The sequence below is a fragment of the Chiloscyllium plagiosum genome, chromosome 28 (genome assembly GCF_004010195.1).
Source record: "Chiloscyllium plagiosum isolate BGI_BamShark_2017 chromosome 28, ASM401019v2, whole genome shotgun sequence".
Classification (NCBI taxonomy): Eukaryota; Metazoa; Chordata; class Chondrichthyes; order Orectolobiformes; family Hemiscylliidae; genus Chiloscyllium; species Chiloscyllium plagiosum.
Window position 1 is genome coordinate 31,914,539 of NC_057737.1, and position 19,188 is coordinate 31,933,726.

Genomic DNA, 19,188 nt, shown 5'->3' on the forward strand with positions numbered 1-19,188 from the left:
GTTTAATTGGAAGCACACTAGCTTTCGGAGTGTCGCTCCTTTATCCACTACCACCTGATGAAGGAGCGACACTCCGAAAGCTAGTGTGCTTCCAATTAAACTTTTGGACTATAACTTGGTGTTGTGTGATTTTTTAACTATGAATTCAATGTCTGAAAGGATGGTGGTAATGGAAGAAAATTTAATAATAGCTTTTTTACAGGAAATTTGAGAACAATTAGAAGGAGTAAAGCTTTGGGGCTATGGGGAGAGAGCAGGCTGCAGTACTGGGATTAATTAGATAGCTCATTCAAAAGGACTGGCATCAATTTGATGGGTCAAATGGTCCCATTCTATTTTGTACCATTTTATGATAATTGTTGTTTTAATGCCAAGCCAAGTTGTAAGGTTGAGTCAAGATGGAAGGCTCAATATATTTAGCAGTGTGCAATGTGGGAGACAACAAGTCCAGAGGACAAACTCTTTAATATTTGCTTCCAATTGGGATTATTTTCACAATCTCATTTGAAGGACATGAAGATAGGCTGAAGTGAAATACTGAACTCTCACAATGATACATAGAGCGGATTTTCTGAGGCTAAGTTATAGCATGCTTTTGTGTGGACTAAAGAGGTTTCTCTTTACACCTAATTAATTCTGAAGTTTTCCTGCAATTGCTGATGGAAAGCATAGATCTAACTTTACTTAATCAATGCTGTAATGAGCCTGGGGGTGTTTAATTTGAGGGCTGTGGGGCTGCTTCTTTTGAGGTGTTTGATTTTCCCATTGCTGTGAATCTGAGAAAAAAAACACTTGTGATTACTGCACATAGAAAGCAAAAAGCTTACTGAGTTAAATCAGGATTAAGTGATGAATACTGATCTGGGGTTTACTCAGTTCTGTTCTATGATAGGGGCAATAAAGAGATTCAGACAGGGTACAGATAAGGCAGACAGTATTTGAGCCTCCAATTGAACTTACTGATCTAAGCCACAATAAGACGCTGCATTGCAAGAGCTTGTTCCAAAATGCTGCAGTTAATTTGTTAAATTGTGCTGGCAAAGTGATGTATTAACGTCAGACTCTCTGAATAGCAGCTCAGTCAGATTACACTCAGTCAATACATATGTCAATTGCTGTTCCTATAAACTAAAAAGCAATTTCCATTTCAATGTCTTATTATACTAGTACACAAACTAGGTACAACAATCATTCCTGTGACCACAAAATAATGTGAAGCGGGGCTGGAGGCAAATGTTGGGTTTAACTGCCACAATTCTATCAGAGTGGACTGGCTGAATGGCTCATCCAGAGGGGAGGACACAAAACTCAACAATCCTTTCATTGAGAAGCAGCACACCCACGTTCCTTGTTTTCTGCAAAGCAATAATAAATCACCCTTTGTAAGCCAGACATTTGTATCCTGAGTATTATAAAGCATAATATAATGGGGAGGGCGATAGTTTCTAACCATTTGGAAAGGGGTTCTTTGACCAAAACGGTTTAAGCTGCAGTCTTATCATAGAGATTGTCACACATCTCCTGCTGGAATGTGCCTTTACAAATGAAGTCTGGATAGAGATGCAAGGTTTTTTTGTCGAGGTTCATCCCAAGCTTCATCACGCAATCCAGATGCAGGACTCTGTGCTTTACAGTCTATTCCCTGAGACGCACACCAAGACAAACATTGATTGTGCCTGGAAGGCCATCAACCTGGTGAAAAACGCTGTTTGATCTGCTTGAACCTTGACGATCTTCCAGTGCAATAAGTTGACCTTAACTAAGTGTTGCAGACTGACACATTCTAAGGTCCAGAACTACATGCTGAGGGATGTATGAAAGGTTAGGGTATCTACCGCCGTGGCGCAGTGAGGAAAGATCATTGTCTAACGTCTTTCTACTGAAGTGTAATTGGGGTGAGTTTAGTTACCGGACCCTCCTTAGACAGTGGTCTTTCTCCACTGCACCTTGGTGGCATTTACCCCATGCCTTCGTACATCCCTCAGCACAGAGTCCTGGACCTTAGAATGTGCCAGGCTGCAACACTTAGTCAAAGTCAACTCTGAGCACTGGAAGACCAACATGTTTCAACAGATCAAAGAGCACTTTTCACCAAGTTGCTGGGCATCCAGGTTATCAGACCTGCCCACTGCCTCAAATGTTTGTAAATACAGTCTTATCTATGTGAGAAATGTCTTGGGTTTGTTCTTCCATACATAAAAATGGTACAGAATCAAAATGTTCTAGTAAGTAGGCAGCACAGTGGTTAGCACTGCTGCTTCACAGCACCAGAGACCCGGGTTCAATTCCCGCCTCAGGCGACTGACTGTGTGGAGTTTGCACATTCTCCCCGTGTCTGCGTGGGTTTCCTCCCACAGTCCAAAAATGTGCAGGTTAGATGAATTGGCCATGCTAAATTGCCCGTAGTGTTAGGTGAAGGGGTAAATGTAGGGGAATGGGTCTGGGTGGGTTGCGCTTCGGCGGGTCGGTGTGCACTTGTTGGGCCGAAGGGCCTGTTTCCACACTGTAAGTAATCTAAAAAAAAAGTATGTATATAGAGATATTTTTATGAATAAGTTATATTTGAAATAAAACAAATAATGTACAATAGCATGTCAAAGACAATGGTTTTCTAATTCCCCACAAAGATCTTAACAATTCCATAAACTCCCTGCTAATTAGAAATTGAACAGTAAATTTACAGTTAAATGTTGAGATTGTTATGGACCACACCAGACACCTCAATGTTTTAAGAAGGTAGCCTAGACCCTAACTTGGGGCAGTACGATGGCTCAGTGGTTAGCACTGCTGCCTCACAGCACCACGGTCCCAGGTTCAAGTCCAACCTCTGACGACTGTCTGTGTGCAATTTGCATATTCTCCCCTTATCTATGTGAGTTTCCTCCGGGTGCTCCGGTTTCCTCCCACAGTCCAAAGATGTGCAGGTCAGGTGTATTGGCTGCACTAAATTGCCCCATAGTGTTAGTGCATTAGTCAGAGGGAAATGGGTCTGGATGGGTTACTCTTTGAAGGGTCGGTGTGGACTTGTTGGGCTGAAGGGCCTGTTTCTACACTGGAGGGAATCTAATTTAATCTAATGGAAGGGAGGAGGGTTCTTATGGCGTAGAACAGAAAAGTGCCATTTGCCATAATCTGCTCTTTCATTAAAGAAAGAGATGACTAACGGTGAGTTTACCTCAGGGTCACCATGCCTCAGGCAAGGGGCATGGTTGACAAAATCGGACCTTTATGGTGACCTCAGCTGATGTGAGAACCCATGCTGTTGGTTTTACTCTGCATCATAAAATAGCCATCCACCCAGCTGAGCTGACCACACACCAAAGCAAGTGTAAGCAGGATTTCAATGTTGCTCTACTTTAAACTATTCACTGCAAGAATAGATAGGGACTCTTCCTCATCCTCTGTCAATGTTACTCTAATAACGTGTCCAACAAGTAAAGGGTATTTCCTGGTGCCCTTTGAATCTGTGTACAACCTTTTTGTTGAGCCTCCATATGGTTGTATGATTGGGATTGGAACCTCATCATATAGATCATAATTAATGACAGTATTGTGTGACCTTCTGTTTCGATTAAATGCATTGAAACTCAATCTTTACTGCTTCTTCTAAGATCATTTTACTTCTTCAAACTATTAAAGCTCATTTAATCATTTTCTTCTGGTTACATGTGATGATGCGAAGGTGCTTGAAAGAGGTTCTGGGATTGACATATTAATGAACTGAAACCTGCAACCCATTCTAAAAGATGAAAGACTTAACAACAATCTAGGTTTCTTCAATATATCATATCAGTTGTGTGACACTCAGATCTTTTGCTATAATAGTTGTGTCTTATGATCCTGATCCACAGCTACCTGATGAAGGAGCAGTGCTTTGAAAGCTAGTACTTCCAACTAAACCTGGTGTTGTGTGAGTTTTGACTTCTGGTTATAATGTAATGAATTAAATAAGGATGGAATTCCAAATTTACTGAATTGAATTCAGACCCTGATGAGTTAAAAATCAACTACAGGTTTTTGTACCCGACTAATTGGTACATCATATCCAGTGGCAGCCTTGGTTTGGGGCACAACTTGTTACAAGAAAACTTCTGTTAACTAAGTGGAAAATTGGGATCAACATCAACAAAACAAAATCTAACAGAGGAACACAGATAGGTAGTGGATAGATAGACTGCAGGGTCAAATATGCGTAGAAATACTCTTCAATTGGATAGAATTATTTTTATTTATGCATAAAAAATAAAAATAAGTGCCACTGTCTTCCCCAAGATATTTAGGACAGAATCTGGTGTATTTACATTCCCCTGTGGGATGGCATACTCGCCTTGGATAATGGTACAGTGAAATATTGCACATGAGTCAATGCTGTTCATTTGGAAATAACACATAACGTCTCACTCAAGGCATCAAACCACAGAAATGTACAGAAATTTACCTCTGGAGCCATTAAAGAAATGAGGAAAGACTTGACTGCACTGTTCAAAGAGCTGGCCTAGTAACTCCTATTATTGTTTGTCAAACATCCTTCTTCCAAGCCGTTTCTTACTTCAGACCAAATGTAACTGAAGTTATAACTTAAACTAAGAGTCCAGCAAGTACAGGGTTAAATACCAGAATGTGTTGAGAGCTTATCTGCTGTAACTAAACAGGTCATCATTATCTGTGGTAAATGAAGTTGGCAGGGAGCAGGCACATTTAGTTCTTTTTGTCTGGTGGCACATTCTATAATCAGTGATAAAATTCCATCATCTCCCTCCCCATTCACAGTGGGAAGTGTTGCTGAGCTAAAGACACACAATACAATTCTGTTAGATAGAATTTTGTTAACAACAATCACTGGATAAATGAGAGTTAGCTCTCTCGCATGTGCCCACAAAAGTTGACATCCCATTCCCTTTTACACCAGTTGCAAAGATAACACATAAATCTATTATTTGGGACATAGTACAGGACACTTGAAAAATTATAATTAGGCAAAATCAATAGCAGTTTATTAAAAAAAAATCAAATCTGCTGAGTTTTTTGAGGAAATAACCAGCCAGGTAGAAAAGGGGCAACCTTAATAATGGTCAAGTCAAATTTATATTTTCCAAAACATTGATAAAGTGCCACATATGGGGTTTATTATACTAAATTAGGGTTCATGGGTTTGGCGGCAATACATGATCACAGACTGAAAATTGTTTAAAGAATAGAAAGCCGAAAGCAGGGCAATTTTAAGTTGGCTGGCTGTAATTATAAGTTATTGTAAGGTCAAGGCTTGGGCTTCAGTTATTTACAAATGATATGAATGACTTGAATGAGAGCACCAAGTGTAAAATATCCAAGTTTCCTGACAAGATTAAATGGGAAAGTAATCTCGGAGGAGAAAGAACGAGGCTATCAAGGGATGCAGATGACTTGGGTTTGAGGGCAAGGTCATGACAGTTGGAATAACATGTGAGAATTATGAAATTATTTATTTTGAAAGGGAAAAACAGACAAAATGATTTTTTTAAAAACGGTGACAGACTAGGAAACAAACCAGGTCTACGGGACCTGGATGTCCTTCTATTTGAAACACAGAAAACTAACATGCATACACAGCAAGAAATTAAGACAACAAATGCTATGTTACCTTTTATTGCAAAGTTAGGGAATGTGAGAATAGGGAAATCCTGGTAAAATTGTGAAGAGTCTTAGAAAGGCTACACATAGAGGATTACCGAAGGAAGGCTTTACTTGCATTGAAAAGAGAAAATTGTAAGTTCACTAATTTCTGGTAATGCTCAAATCTCAAATGTGTGGCATTTGAATTCACCCAGAAATCCCATTGGGAAATCTTGGGAAAATTCATTTAAAGGAGTGACCAATTTGCAAAAATCACTCCTGTGACTTGAAAGGGCATCAATTATTGTTGCTGTTCTTCCAATCACAGGCTAGTCATTCCTTGTCTGTGCCTTTTCCAGCAGGAAATGTAAGGGAGAAGAAGCTTGTGATTGGATCAACAAGATGGGAGGCTGCAGTCAGAGGTCACTGGGGGAATTGAAAGTGAGGCTGCTGGGCCTAACAGTGTATCCAGGGAGAGAGATGAGTGAAGCCAAGGTGCAAGACCAGACAGCAAGACAGGTGAGGCCAAGGCTTGGAGTGCATGACTGGGGACTTAGACGGAAAGTGAGATTGTGAAATGAGAAGGAGGGAAGGTTCAAAGTGGAGACTGAGGGATTGCAAAGAAGAAGAGGTGCTGTTAAGGGGAAGTGAAGAGCTGCAAAGATTGGCACAAGTCTGAAAGGGGACAGAGAGGCTGGTCAGAGGGGAAAATAGTTCTTTATTTTTTTAAAAAAGCTACCCCTGGAAAAAGTGAATTGAAGTAATGAATTCCATGCAAATTATTGTGGAATCTCCTGATTCAAGGGTTTAGGAGATACTACATGGGGAAGAAATGTAGTGGATGGTATTGCAGTGAACATTGTAAGCAGGTGGGTATAGTTTAGCTTGGCACTCTGTTTGGCATGGATTGGTTGGACTGAAGGGTCTGTTTCCATGCCATATGACTTTGTTGTTATCAAATCTCAAAACATCTTATGTGCTACAAATTATGTGAGGTGACTCTGTTGAAGACAAACATTCAACTGTTTTGCTGTGACCATGCTAGTCTGCAGAAAGTGTTTGGTGTGATGGCTTTTTGAGTATAGAAGTGTCTGATTTTTGTTAAAAAGTAACATTTGTTTCTACCTTGTGTATGTTGATTTATCAATTTAAATAGCGCTGTGGCTAGGAAAATAATGCATTTCTTGTGTGTTGAGCTTTAACTTTTATCCATGGTACTTCTTAGGGTTACTAATAAATTCTCCTAACTCTGCTTCTATAGTCCAAATGCCCCATTTTTCAAAGCAAATTCAGCAAGTATTGTTAGAGTAACTGCATCGCATAATGAAGGAGTCAGTGAGACTGAGAAAGGTTGAAAACCAAAAACACACACCTGAACATCAAAGTAGTCCTCGAGAAATCATAAAAGGAAACATTAAATAAAATTCAGCCCTTATGAAGGGATAATCCTGTGAATAGAGATTCAATATGCTTGGTCTCTATTTGCTTGAATTTAGAAAAAATAAGTGATCCCATTTAAACATGAAAAACTCAAGGGTTTAACAGAATTGTTGCTGGAGGGATGTTTTCCCTGGGTGGAAAGTTTGGAACAAGAGGTCACAGTCTCCAAATTTGTTGGTTTTCCACTTAAGACCATGAATAGAAGATTCTTTACTCAACAAGTTTGTGCATCTTTAGAATTCTTTGCCCCAGACATCTTTAGATATCTTTGCCCCAGTGAATGTAAGACAGAGTTCCATAGCTTTTTGAATGCTACTAAAAAAAAAATGATGCAGTGGAGGTAGAACATCAGCCAAGATTGTACAATGGCAGAGCAAGCTCGAACAGCTGAATGGCCTATTCCTGTACCTATTGTTTATGTTCTTTCTCCAATTGGTAAACTTGTTGTCTGAGCATTGCATGCCAGAACTGCACGTCAGAACTGTAATGCATGTACTGCTTTACCTCCATTTTGATTCAACAGTTGTGCTCCCTCGAAAATGATTTCAGATTTAAACAGTCACATTCCAGTTTTACCATCACCATCAACCTTAAGACACTTCTCATGATGAAAACATTTTTAGAAAGCTAAACAATAAACCACGTTACATAAAGCACCCAATAGTAACTGCAACACCTGCTTCACATATCACAAGGGACTGGCAGCATCCCAACCAGCAGCATTTATTGTCTGTAGAACCAATTACTTCATGTTTGTTCTTTGCTGCCAATAGTTCTTAAATGATTGTTGACAATTTTCCCACTGAATAAAGAGCCGAGTCCTGATGTAATACACTTTTGTCACTGCTGGTACATAATGAAAATACATAATCACTGCCATTCTGACTCTCTGATTATTCATAGGTTTTATTCAAAGGATAGCATTAGTGAGGCAGTAATTCAGCCCAGTCATTGAGTTGCCCTCAGGACATTAATAGTCAGGTCAGGAGCATGTGTCTGGAGTCACATGCAGGCTAGACCTGTAGGACAGCAGTTTTCCTTCTCAAAGGGATATTGGTTCACTAATCACTTTCATGGCTGCTGTTAAAGTGTGAGAACACAAATTGTTTTACAACTTCGACATGTCTAAAAGGAGTCAAGATGTTATAGATTTTTTATGTTGCTCTTGTCAGAACTATGATCCAAGAAACAAACTTGAAAAGAAGCACACCAATTTATACAGCATGAGAAGAGGCTGCTAGTTGGTTTGAGCATCACTGCCATACAGCCAGGGTGGAGGTATACACTGGCAATGGGGGCAGTGACCAAGAAAGTAAAATTATATTATTTATTAGGATAGTGAGACACTATTTGGGAGGAATGTGGGTAAGGTTTTACACCAGTCTGGGAAGAATTGTTTGAATTGTTTCTGTAAGAGGTTCCATGTTCAGAACAAACCACCCCTTGGATAAAACACAGGACATATGTTTACCTGATTCTCAGGAAGGAACAATGTAAGAGCAGATTCAGGGTCCAGTGAAAACTATGAATAACATACATATTTGCTCCATGATATGCCACAACAGTGAACCATTCACACTACATTACCAACAGCAGTGAAGGCCATCACTAGTTCCAATTGTTACACTTAAAAAAAATCACTGATGTACCCGTACCATAGGAAACAGTCACGATGCCATTCTAATGTACAAGCAGCCAGTAACTGAAGTCTGTTTCATCACTCATCCGCCCATATTCACTTCAGCAGATGTAGCTACAGTTCTACTGCACTGCTATTTTATTTTAAAGCACATTAACGGTGCACAACTAACCAGTTATGTTCGCAGTAACAACTAGAGGACATCTCGAAATAGGAAGGGAAAGTATTTCAGTAACATTAACCATGCATGCTGAGTGCAGAAAGCAATACAGATTACTGAATGTGGATCATATATTAAGTAGAATTGAATAGAATATAGAACAGCAATTAAGTTTTCTAAGTCATCATAACTATGTTAGGGGGTACACATTTTTGGATTAGAATTAAATTATCAAACAGGGCAGACGGGCTGGCTAAGTCCTCAACCATGTTGTCAATAATGGCAAGAGACATCATTACAGAATTCTGTACCCTGGCAAAGATCCGATGCAACAATGCTCAGAACACAGAGCCTCACAATGAAGATTGCAAAAATCAATTTGCATGTTTGCTAAAGCAAAATACTGCAGGAGCTGGAAGTCGGAAATTGAAACATACCAAAATATAGAAACATCCAGCAGACCAAGCAGCATCTCTGCAATGTGAAACACAGTTAACATTTCAGGTTGATGGTGTTTCCTGAGAATTGTCCTAATGAAAGGTCAGCCACCTGAAACATTAACTCTGATTCTCTCTCCACAGATGCTATATATTTCCAGTTCATTTGTTTGTATTTCTGAATGGGGACCATAATATGTCATAACACAGCGGGCAAAACTGAACAGTATGCTTCATATTGATGCCAATGGCAAGAAAAGACAGGAGGTCAATAGGAGCCAATAGCAGCTGATGAGTCACTGCTGCAAAGGACAATTCATTTCCCATAACTTCTTATCTACTCTGTAATTATTCAGTATCATTTCCCATTGGACAGATTTACAATCAGCAATCTGCTGGTTCCTTTACATGTTTAGTTTTGCCTAAGAACTGAACGTTTGAATTGATCTATCACTGACTGTTTGCAGCATAAAAGAATGACAAACTAGACAGCATATTCCAAGCGGCAAAATTTTATTTGGTGACAATGCACAGTGCAGTAAGTCTTCAAGGGGTATGATTTTGTAACTTCACCTGTTATTTTTGCCCATATATCCTACTCTGAAGTGATTTCCTCCATAGGGATTGTCATTGAGGATGACCATTGAGCCAATTGACACCATTGATTTAGATACCAATTGCATCCATGGCTAATTTTCACACACTTTAATTTTTTTTGCCTGACAGTTTACTCTTTTCTGCAGAGGGTCCTGTAGCGACCTGCACAGGACATTGTGGTAACCCAGCACTGAAGCTGGTGTTACTGCCATTGGACTGCATGTGGGCATTTTCAGGCCTGCTGTAGCTCGAGACCATCTCCTATTGATACTCACTGATCCAACAAGAGGCCTGTCCACAAGGTCTCCTAAACTCCCCTAAGCATTTAATTTATCTAATCGTATTGAGCCCCTTCCCAAGGTAGCACTATATCAGTGATTGATGGATGTCAGATAAATCAAAGTGCCACACAGTTCCTGGCTGCTCCAGACCAGAGAGCTGTTCCAATAACAAACTGTGTTCCCTGTGAGTGAGATGGATTTTATTTTTAAATGTGCACTTCCACTTGCTATTCATGGAAGGAGCCCACCATTAAATATTCCATCACCCACACACATGTATCAACCATGTACGTCCTGGATAGGAGCAAGAGAGAGTTCGGATACTGGAGAAACAGAGGGGCTCAAACCAAAGTATTAATATTGTTTTTCAAAAGGGGAGAGGTAAAAAGAGATCCAGCAATCGAAGGGGCGTCTGTGACTGTCTTTCCAAATCAAACACTTAGAATCAATCTGATTTCACGGGTCACGGAGACTAACTGACAGCGAGGGTGAAACCATCAGGTGAAAGCTGTGTGGGTGGCTGCATGTGTAACTCCCCAGACCGGGCTCCATTCTCTTGAACTAGATTCACTTCTTGGTCCAGATGTGCTCCATAGAGCCGGCTACTGTGAGGAGGGGGTTGGGGAAGACGGCACACCCCGGCTGTAGGGTTTTTTTTGGGGGAAGGGGGTGGGGGAACAGGAGAGAATGCGGGTAAGTGGAGTTGAAATGCCCATCAGCCATGATTGAACGGCGGAGTGGACTCGATGGGCCGAATGGCCTTACTTCCGTTCCTATGTCTTATGGTCTTAGGAGGTGGGCTGGTGGTGCTGGACCGAGCGTCGAGCTGCAAGACAATCTGATTAAACTGCAGCAACACTCGCCAGTCTGGGGGTGGGTGGAGGAAAGAGACTGAGGAATGGAGGGGTTAGCTGCTCAATATTCACCCGACGACCCGGCTCAGAAGCGAGAACGATCAATCACAGGCTTTTACCTGCAGCCCCCGATGTGACTCAGAGGCAGAGAGCACAGCACTGGTCAACGCCAGTACTCAGGGACCTCTGCTCTGAGTGAGGCTGCGGGCACGGCTCTCTCTCTCTTTCTCACTCTCACACACACACACACACAGATCGGGTGAAGCTTCACGATCCCTGGGGCAGACCAGTCTCAAGCCTATGATGTGCAGGACTGCGGTGAAAGTTCGGCTCCATTTCCCCCCTCCTCCTGGGCTCCCTATGCCCACGGCACGTCTTTGCAAAGCGATGTGTCCAAGGCGATCTCAAACCGGATGCTTTACCCCGGACTGCAGCAGCTCATCAAAAAGCCCCGCAGCCGGGGCACCTCCCCAAGCCCCGTTAGATACACACACACACACACACTCAGCATCCTCCTCTCCAGCAGGCTTGGGGATACTCACAGCCCGCAGCTCCTGGGTACGATCCTTCATCTCGGCTCGGAGTGTCTCTGCGCGGACCGTCCACACACAGCAGCAGCAGCAGCAGCAACAAGAGAAGGATGTCAACGCCGGGCTCTGCGGCTTCTCTCCCCCACTCACCAGGCGAGAGAGGCGGCTCCAAACACTGCCAGCTGCCGGCAGAGCGCATGTCGGGGCGGAGCTCCTATCAGCTCACTCCAGCTCACAGGGGAATGAAACCAGAAAGAGAGAGATATAAAAAAAATTCATTACATCTCACACCCCCCGACATCGAAAACTGACACAGGATGCTGCAACTTACAGAACGATACATGGATTCACACGGAGCACATGGTGAAACAGTGACATTAACACAGGTTGAAAATAACCACAACACATTGTGAAATTAACACAACACACGATGGAATTAACAGCGCAATTAAAGCGACACATGGTGGAATTGACAGTGAAACACTGTAAAATTAACACACAATGAGATTAATAGTTGAAAATAAGTACAGCATACGATGAATTGAACACAAAGTGAAATTTACACAGCACGTGAAATTAACGGCGGAACCGACAAAACGCGAAAACCGCAGTACGTGGTCAAACTAACATTAAGCGAAAATTATAGTGAAATAAGTACATCGATATTTCAGTACGAGCGAGGTGCATGGCAGGAAAGATGAAGTCCTCGAGATAGATTTTAAAGAGCTGGGAAAGGATTTACGACCTCAAAGGTTTTCAAATCTCAAATCCTGAAATCTGCAGATAAATCCAGGGGTAATATGCTGGTGAATACAGAAATTGGTGGGCAGTGCAGTTGAATGTGTGGCTGTGGAGGTGGTGCAGAAGGGTTGCTTAAGATTCCTGGGACATTGCAAGGGAGACAGAACCTGTACCCAAAGGGGGCTGAAACATACATCTTGTCAGACCATGATTTGGGGATCCCGGTGTTGGACTGGGGTGTACAAAGTTAAAAATCACCCAACACCAGGTTATAGTCCAACAGGTTTAATTGGAAGCACTAGCTTTCGGAGTGACGCTCCTTCACCTGATGAAGGTGCAGCGTCCGAATGCTAGTGCTTCCAATTAAACTTGTTGGACTATAACCTGGTGTTGTGCGATTTTTAACCTTGTCAGACCAGTTTGCTAGCACCTACAGGAAGAGTTTAATTGAGCTTGGTGGGCTGGGACCTGTGTATAGATTCAGAAGAACGAGAAGCAAAGCTGGAAATATCCCAGAGTGTAAGTGTGTGCTGGACATTGAGTCAATTTAAGGAGGAGATGGACAGATTTTTCATCAGTATTGGGTTGAAGGGTTGTGGAGAGTGGGCAAGAAAGTAGAGTTAAGGTTGAGAAGTGATCAGCTATGAATAGTGCGGCAGGCTCAAGGGGCTGAATTGCCTATTCCTGCTGTGTTCTTAGATTCTTATGTGCTGTGCATTTAAGTAAACCAATATGACAGGCCAGTGAAGCAAAGGGTGAGAGAATAGAAAACATGGGAGTTGTTCAGTGATTAGTAACATATACTTCAGAATAAGGAGTTTACTAAGGCCGTGGATGTGTTCTTGAGAATCACTCATTGTTGTGGTCTGGAATCACAGGAGGCCAAACCAAGTAAAAACAACAGATTTCACTTGTCAGATGGTTTTACAGCAATCAATAATAGATCATAATGATCCTTACTGACCCCTATTTACCTAACTGAACTAAAATCCACCAGTTACCATGGTGGAATTACGATGTGTAAGCACTTATTGGAACATTAGTCTGGGCCTCTGGATTATTTGTCCATGATTCCAACTAAACTACTGTTATTGCAGCTATTACTGAAGCATGCATCCAGATAGGACAGGAATGGCAGCTCAACATTCCTGAATATTACATTTTCAGACAGGGTAGGGAGAAGGATAAAAATAGAGATGGGGTTACAAAATGAGCTCACGAAATAATATTAGATGTTGTGCAAGAAGGGACATTAAATGAGTTGAATAAGGTGATCTGAAGAGGGAAAATCAGGGTAATCACATCACAACCCATATAGACACATACTGTAGACATCCAAACAGTCAGAGGGAGATAGAACAACAAACATATGGCTAAACTGCCATGGTGAGAACTAATAGGGCAGCAATACGAGGGGATATCAACTGGGATAGATACAATTTGGGCATAAAATCCTTAAAACATATTGAAAAAAATTGGTTTAGCCAGCACATTGCAAACTTAGCAAAAGAAGGGACAGTTTTAAATTTAGTTTTAGGACATAAATTTGGGCAGGCAGAAGGTACATTGGTGGAAGGACATTCTGGTTGTATTGATTGTAACTCAGAGTTAGTGTAGTTATGCAAAGGATAATGTCAAAACAGGAGAAAATGTTTTAAATTGAAGAAAAGGTGATGTTACTAAGCTAAAATATGATTTGGCAGAAGTAAATTGAGTAATTAAACAGCAGTCAACCTATATTCATTAGTAAATAAATTATTGGAAAAATCTTTGAGAGATAATAGAAGTGATCATTTGGATAAGCAGGAATCAATCAAGGACTTTGAGAATAGATTTACAAGGATGTTGCCAGGGTTGGAGGATATGAGCTAGGGGGAGAGGCTGAACAGGCTGGGGCTATTTTCCCTGGAGCGTCGGAGGCTGAGGGGTGACCTTATAGAGGTTTACAAAATTATGAGGGGCATGGATAGGGTAATTAGGCAAAGTCTTTTCCCAGGGGTCGGGGAATCCAGAACTAGAGGGCATAGGTTTAGGGTGAGAGGGGAAAGATAAAAAGAGACAGACCTAAGGGACAACTTTTTCACAAGGGGGTGGTATGTGTACGGAATGAGCTGCCAGAGGAAGTGGTGGAGGCTAGTACAATTGCAACATGTAAGAGGCATTTGGATGGGTATATGAATAGGAAGGGTTTGGAGGGATATGGGCCGGGTGCTGGCAGGTGGGACTAGATTGAGTTGGGATATCTGGTCGGCATGGATGGCTTGGACCGAAGGGTCTGTTTCCATACTGTACATCTCTATGACTCTATGACTATTATGAAGGAAGATCATGTCTGACTAATGTGATTGAATCTTTTGAGGCAACAAAAGAATGTCAATGAATATAGCATATTTGATGTAGTCTACACAGGTGTTAGCAATACATTTGAACAGATTCCACATGGCAGATTGGTCAGATAATCATAATCTCATATAACCAATTGGCAAATGGCAAGTTAGATCTAAAACTGGCTGAGAGGTCCAGGCAGCGGGCCGTGGAGGGGGTCGTTAGGGCCGACTGCCTGCCCCTCTTCCGCGGTTATGTTAGAGCCCGGGTGTCCTTGGAGAAGGAGCACGCGGTGTCCACCAACACCCTGGAGTTGTTCAGGGAGAGGTGGGCGCTGCAGGGAGTGGAGTGCATCATTTCTCCCTCCAATTCTATTTTGATTTAGTCCCTACCCTCCCCTTCACTGTTTTGATCACACAGCACTACCCTTTGATGTGAAGGGCAGTGCTTGTCACTGGCCACCCGAGTGTTTTCCTATCTTCCTGGTGGTTGAAATTGAATAAAGATTGGTGCACTTTGTGTCTTTCACTGTGTCTCACACCTGCACACACACACAAAAAAAAGAAGAAAAAAAGAAATAAAACTGGCTGAGTGGCAGGAAGCAATGTGTGATGTGCCTGGTAGACAGTTTCGTGTGGACTTCTGGAGGACTCTGAATAGCAGGACAAGTATGACAATAGATTTTAAGGAGTGTCTTAAAGGAGGCAAATGAGGTAGAGAGTAATAGGGAGAGAATTCAGAACTTGGGGCTTGGGTAACTGAAGGCACAATCTCTGCGGGAAGAAAAATTATAATTGGAAATGCACAAGTGACCAGAATTAGAGAAGCACAGATATCTCAAAGGTTTGTGAGGCTAGAGGGAATTACAGAGATGGAGGGAGGGGATGTGGTGACTGAGGTGAGGTTGTGGAGGGATCTGAAAATGAGGATAATAATTTTAAGGTGAAGACATTGCTTGAGTAGGAGTCAAAAAAGTTCAGAGGGTACAGTGGTATTCAGGGAATGGAACTTGCTGAATTTAAGATTTGACAGTAGTTTTAAATTAGCTCAGGAGCCTGTCAGTGCACATTTGCATACATACTTGTCCTGCTATTCAGGAATCTGTTGACATAAACCCCAATGACCATCTCTTCCTCTGTACTACTCAGAGTATACCAGCTATTACGAATTCTCTTGTCTTGTTTGTCTACCTCTAAATGCCTTAGCTCATGCTTCTCCTCTTTGAAATTTATCTAACAATTTCATACCCACCTGACCAACCTATTGATGTTATCTTAGAGCCTATAGTTCCTTTACCACTACAAATCACAAAAATTCATGCCACTTGCAGTTTTCCTAATCATGCCACAAAAATTTGTTTAGTCATTGATAAATAGCAGGAACAGCAAACAATCCTTTAATGAGTCCTCCAGAAGGCCACCCAAAACTGTCTACCAGGCACATCACACATTGCTTCCTGCCACTCAGCTAGTTTTAGATCTAACTTGCCAATCCCCCTACACCATTCCATCATCATCCATATTCTTATCCAAGGATTGTTTAAATCCCCCTAATGTGGCTGAGTTAACTACATTAGCAGGCTGGGCATTCCATGCCCTTACCACTCTCTGAGTAAAGAATCTCCTCTGACATTTGTCTTAAATCTATCACCCCTCAATTTGTAGTTATGCCCCCTTGTACAAACTGACATCATCATCCTGGAAAAAGACTTTCACTGTGTATCCTATCTAACACTCTGATCATCTTGTATGTCTATCAAATCCCTTCTTAGCCTTCTTCTTTCCAATGAGAACAGACCCAAGTCTCTCAGCCTTTCCTCATAAGACCTTCCCCCAGACCAGGCAACATCCTGATAAATCACCTATGCACCTTTTCCAATGCTTCCACATCCTTCCTGTAGTGTGGTGACCAGAGCTGTACACAATATTCCAAGTGTGGCCGCACTAGCATTTTGGATAGTTGCAGCATGACATTACGGCTCCAAAACTCAATCCCTCTACAAATGAAACCTAACACACTGTCTGCCTTTTTAACAGCAATATTAACCTGGCTGGCAACTTTCACGGAACTATGTACATGGACTCCAAGATCCCTCTGTATATCGACACTACCAAGAATCTTTCTATTGACCCAGTATTCTGCCTTCTGTTATTCTTCCCAAAGTGAATTACCTCACATTTAGCTGCATTGAACTTCATTTGCCACCTCTCAGCAAATTCTGCAATTTATTTAAGTCCCCATGCGACCTGCAACATTCTTCCACACTGTCCACTACTCCACCGACTTCAGTGTCATCTGCAAACTTACTAATCCATCCACCTATACCTGCGTCTAAGTAATTTATAAAAACGACAAACAGCAGTGGTCCCAAAACAGATCCCTGTGGCATACCACTAGTAACCAGACTCCAGGCTGAATATTTTCCATCAATCACCACTCGCTACCTTCTTTCAGAAAGCCAGTTTCTAACCCAAACTGCTAAATCACCCTCAATCCCATGCCTCTGCATTTTCTCCAACAGCCTACCATGTGGAACCTTATCAAAGACTTCACTGAAGCCCACGTACACCACGTCAACTGCCCTACCCTCATCCACATGCTTGGTCACCTTCTCAAAAAACTCAATGAAGTTTGTGAGACATGACCTGCTCTTGACAAAACCATGTTGACTATCTGAAATCAAATTGTTGCCTGCTAGATGATTATAAATCCTATCTCTTATAATCCTTTACAAAACTTTTCCTCCAACAGACGTAAGACTCACTGGTCTATAATTAGCTGGGTCATCTCTACTGCCCTTCTTGAACAAGGGCACAACATTTGCAGGCAGGGCATTCTATGCCCTTACCACTTTCTGAGTAAAGCATCTCCTCTGACATCTGTCTTAAATCTAACACCCCTCAATTTGTAGTCCTCTAGTACTAAACCTGGAGAGAATGACAACTCAAAGATCAAAGCCAAAGGCTCTGCCATCTTCTCTCTAGCTTCCCAGAGAATCCCCAGATAAATTTCATCCAGCCCAGGGTACATGTCTACTTTCACTCCTTCTAGAATTGATAACACGTCTTCCTTACTAACCTCGATCCTTCTTAGTCTCATATCTCATTCTTTTCCCCTACAATTTTATTCTTTTCCTGAGTGAAAACCATTGAGAAATATTCTCTACACGGTCTGCACACAACTTCTCACTTCTGTCTTTGACTGGCCCTATGAGACAAATTTTCCAATTTTGGCCAGGTCCTCACATATTAACAGGTAGGACTTTGCAGGATCAATTGGGCAGGGAATGCCTTTGCCATTTCTGGTACCTCAGTTGTCCAACCAGTTTTATTATTATTCAGCTTTCCTGCTGTGGTCTAACAGATAGCTTGCTAGGCCATTACAGAGGGCAGGAGATCAGAGTCAAAAAGTGTGGCGCTGGAAAAGCACAGCAGGTCAGGCAGCATCCAAGGAACAGGAGAGATGACGTTTTAGGCAAAAGCCTTTCATCAGGAATGTGATGACACATTTCCCGAAGAAGGGCTTAAACCCAGAACATCAACTCTCCTGCTCCTGGAATGCTGCCTGACCGTTTCCAGTGCCACACATTACAAAGGGCAGTTAAAAGAGGACCACATTGCTGCTCTTGATATTATTGGTGCTTTGAAAGATAGATGGGACAAACATTTACCACAACTAGAATAGGTGACTGAAATTTAGGTTGAAAAAATAAATTTAATATTTTTAAGGCTGAACTGTAAAATAGCGAAATATTTTTATAAAATAGGACTCAGGTGGTTGACAACACTGTTGTCAAAAGTAGTTGTTGAGTGGTGGTAATTGGTGGTGTTCTCATATTGTTGTTAGTCTTGGCTCTTCTCAATAGTAGTGGGGTTTTTGAACCTAAAGTTGGTACCCAAATAAGATGTACATGTCTTGCAGATAGTGTATGCTTTGCTCACAATGCACGGTCCAGTGGCAGGAAAATCATATAAACAGATTTCTGGAATGATGTGGCATTTCTTCAGTGTCACCAGACATTTGCTGAATATTCCATCATACTTTGATAGAATAAAGAGATGCAGCAATGTATTACTGGTGTTCATGCAGGCACTGACCCATGTCTACAATGATGACTCTGGTGGGCGGCATGTGGCTAAGTAAAGGAAGCAAGCATTGAATCAGCAGATGATGGAGCAACTTTATTTAATATCCTCACACATATCTCTTTCCCCTTTGGAAAGTGTATAAAGGAATAGACAGCTGATTACCAAACTTTTGGACCACATTATCAACATGGCTCCTGTGGCCAACAAGTCCTACAAGTGAGACTTGAATCCAGATTTTCTGGTTTTGGGGTAATGCTGAACCAAAATTTCTCCAAATTGTCAGTGGGATAAAGAAAGAACAATGCTGGAGATGCATGAGTCAAGAATGGAGCCATACCTAGGAGGACAGATCCATAAAACTAGAATACAGCATTATTGCAACACCACTGAGAGATTGAGGTGGATTAAGAAATAAATTAACATAATATACAATGAGATTGACAACCTACAGTCAAGATGACACATGACATTAGAAGCAAAATTAGTCATACTGTACCAAAGTAA

General features: G+C 41.7%; 1 protein-coding gene across 10 annotated transcripts in view; it reads right to left on the reverse strand.

Moving 5' to 3' along the window:
• LOC122564089 (syntaxin-1A) overlaps positions 1-11,687 on the reverse strand; it is a 375,281-nt gene extending 363,594 nt beyond the window's left edge. For 3 of the 10 annotated variants that reach the window (XM_043718623.1, XM_043718625.1, XM_043718626.1), the window contains exon 1: positions 11,543-11,687. In XM_043718623.1, coding sequence (XP_043574558.1) covers positions 11,543-11,572 — 30 coding nt within the window. In that variant the 5' untranslated portion in view covers positions 11,573-11,687. The remainder of the gene's footprint in view (positions 1-11,542) is intronic. The other 7 variants (XR_006315817.1, XM_043718631.1, XR_006315816.1 and 4 more) reach the window with 4 other exon arrangements.
• Positions 11,688-19,188: the final 7,501 nt, after the last annotated feature.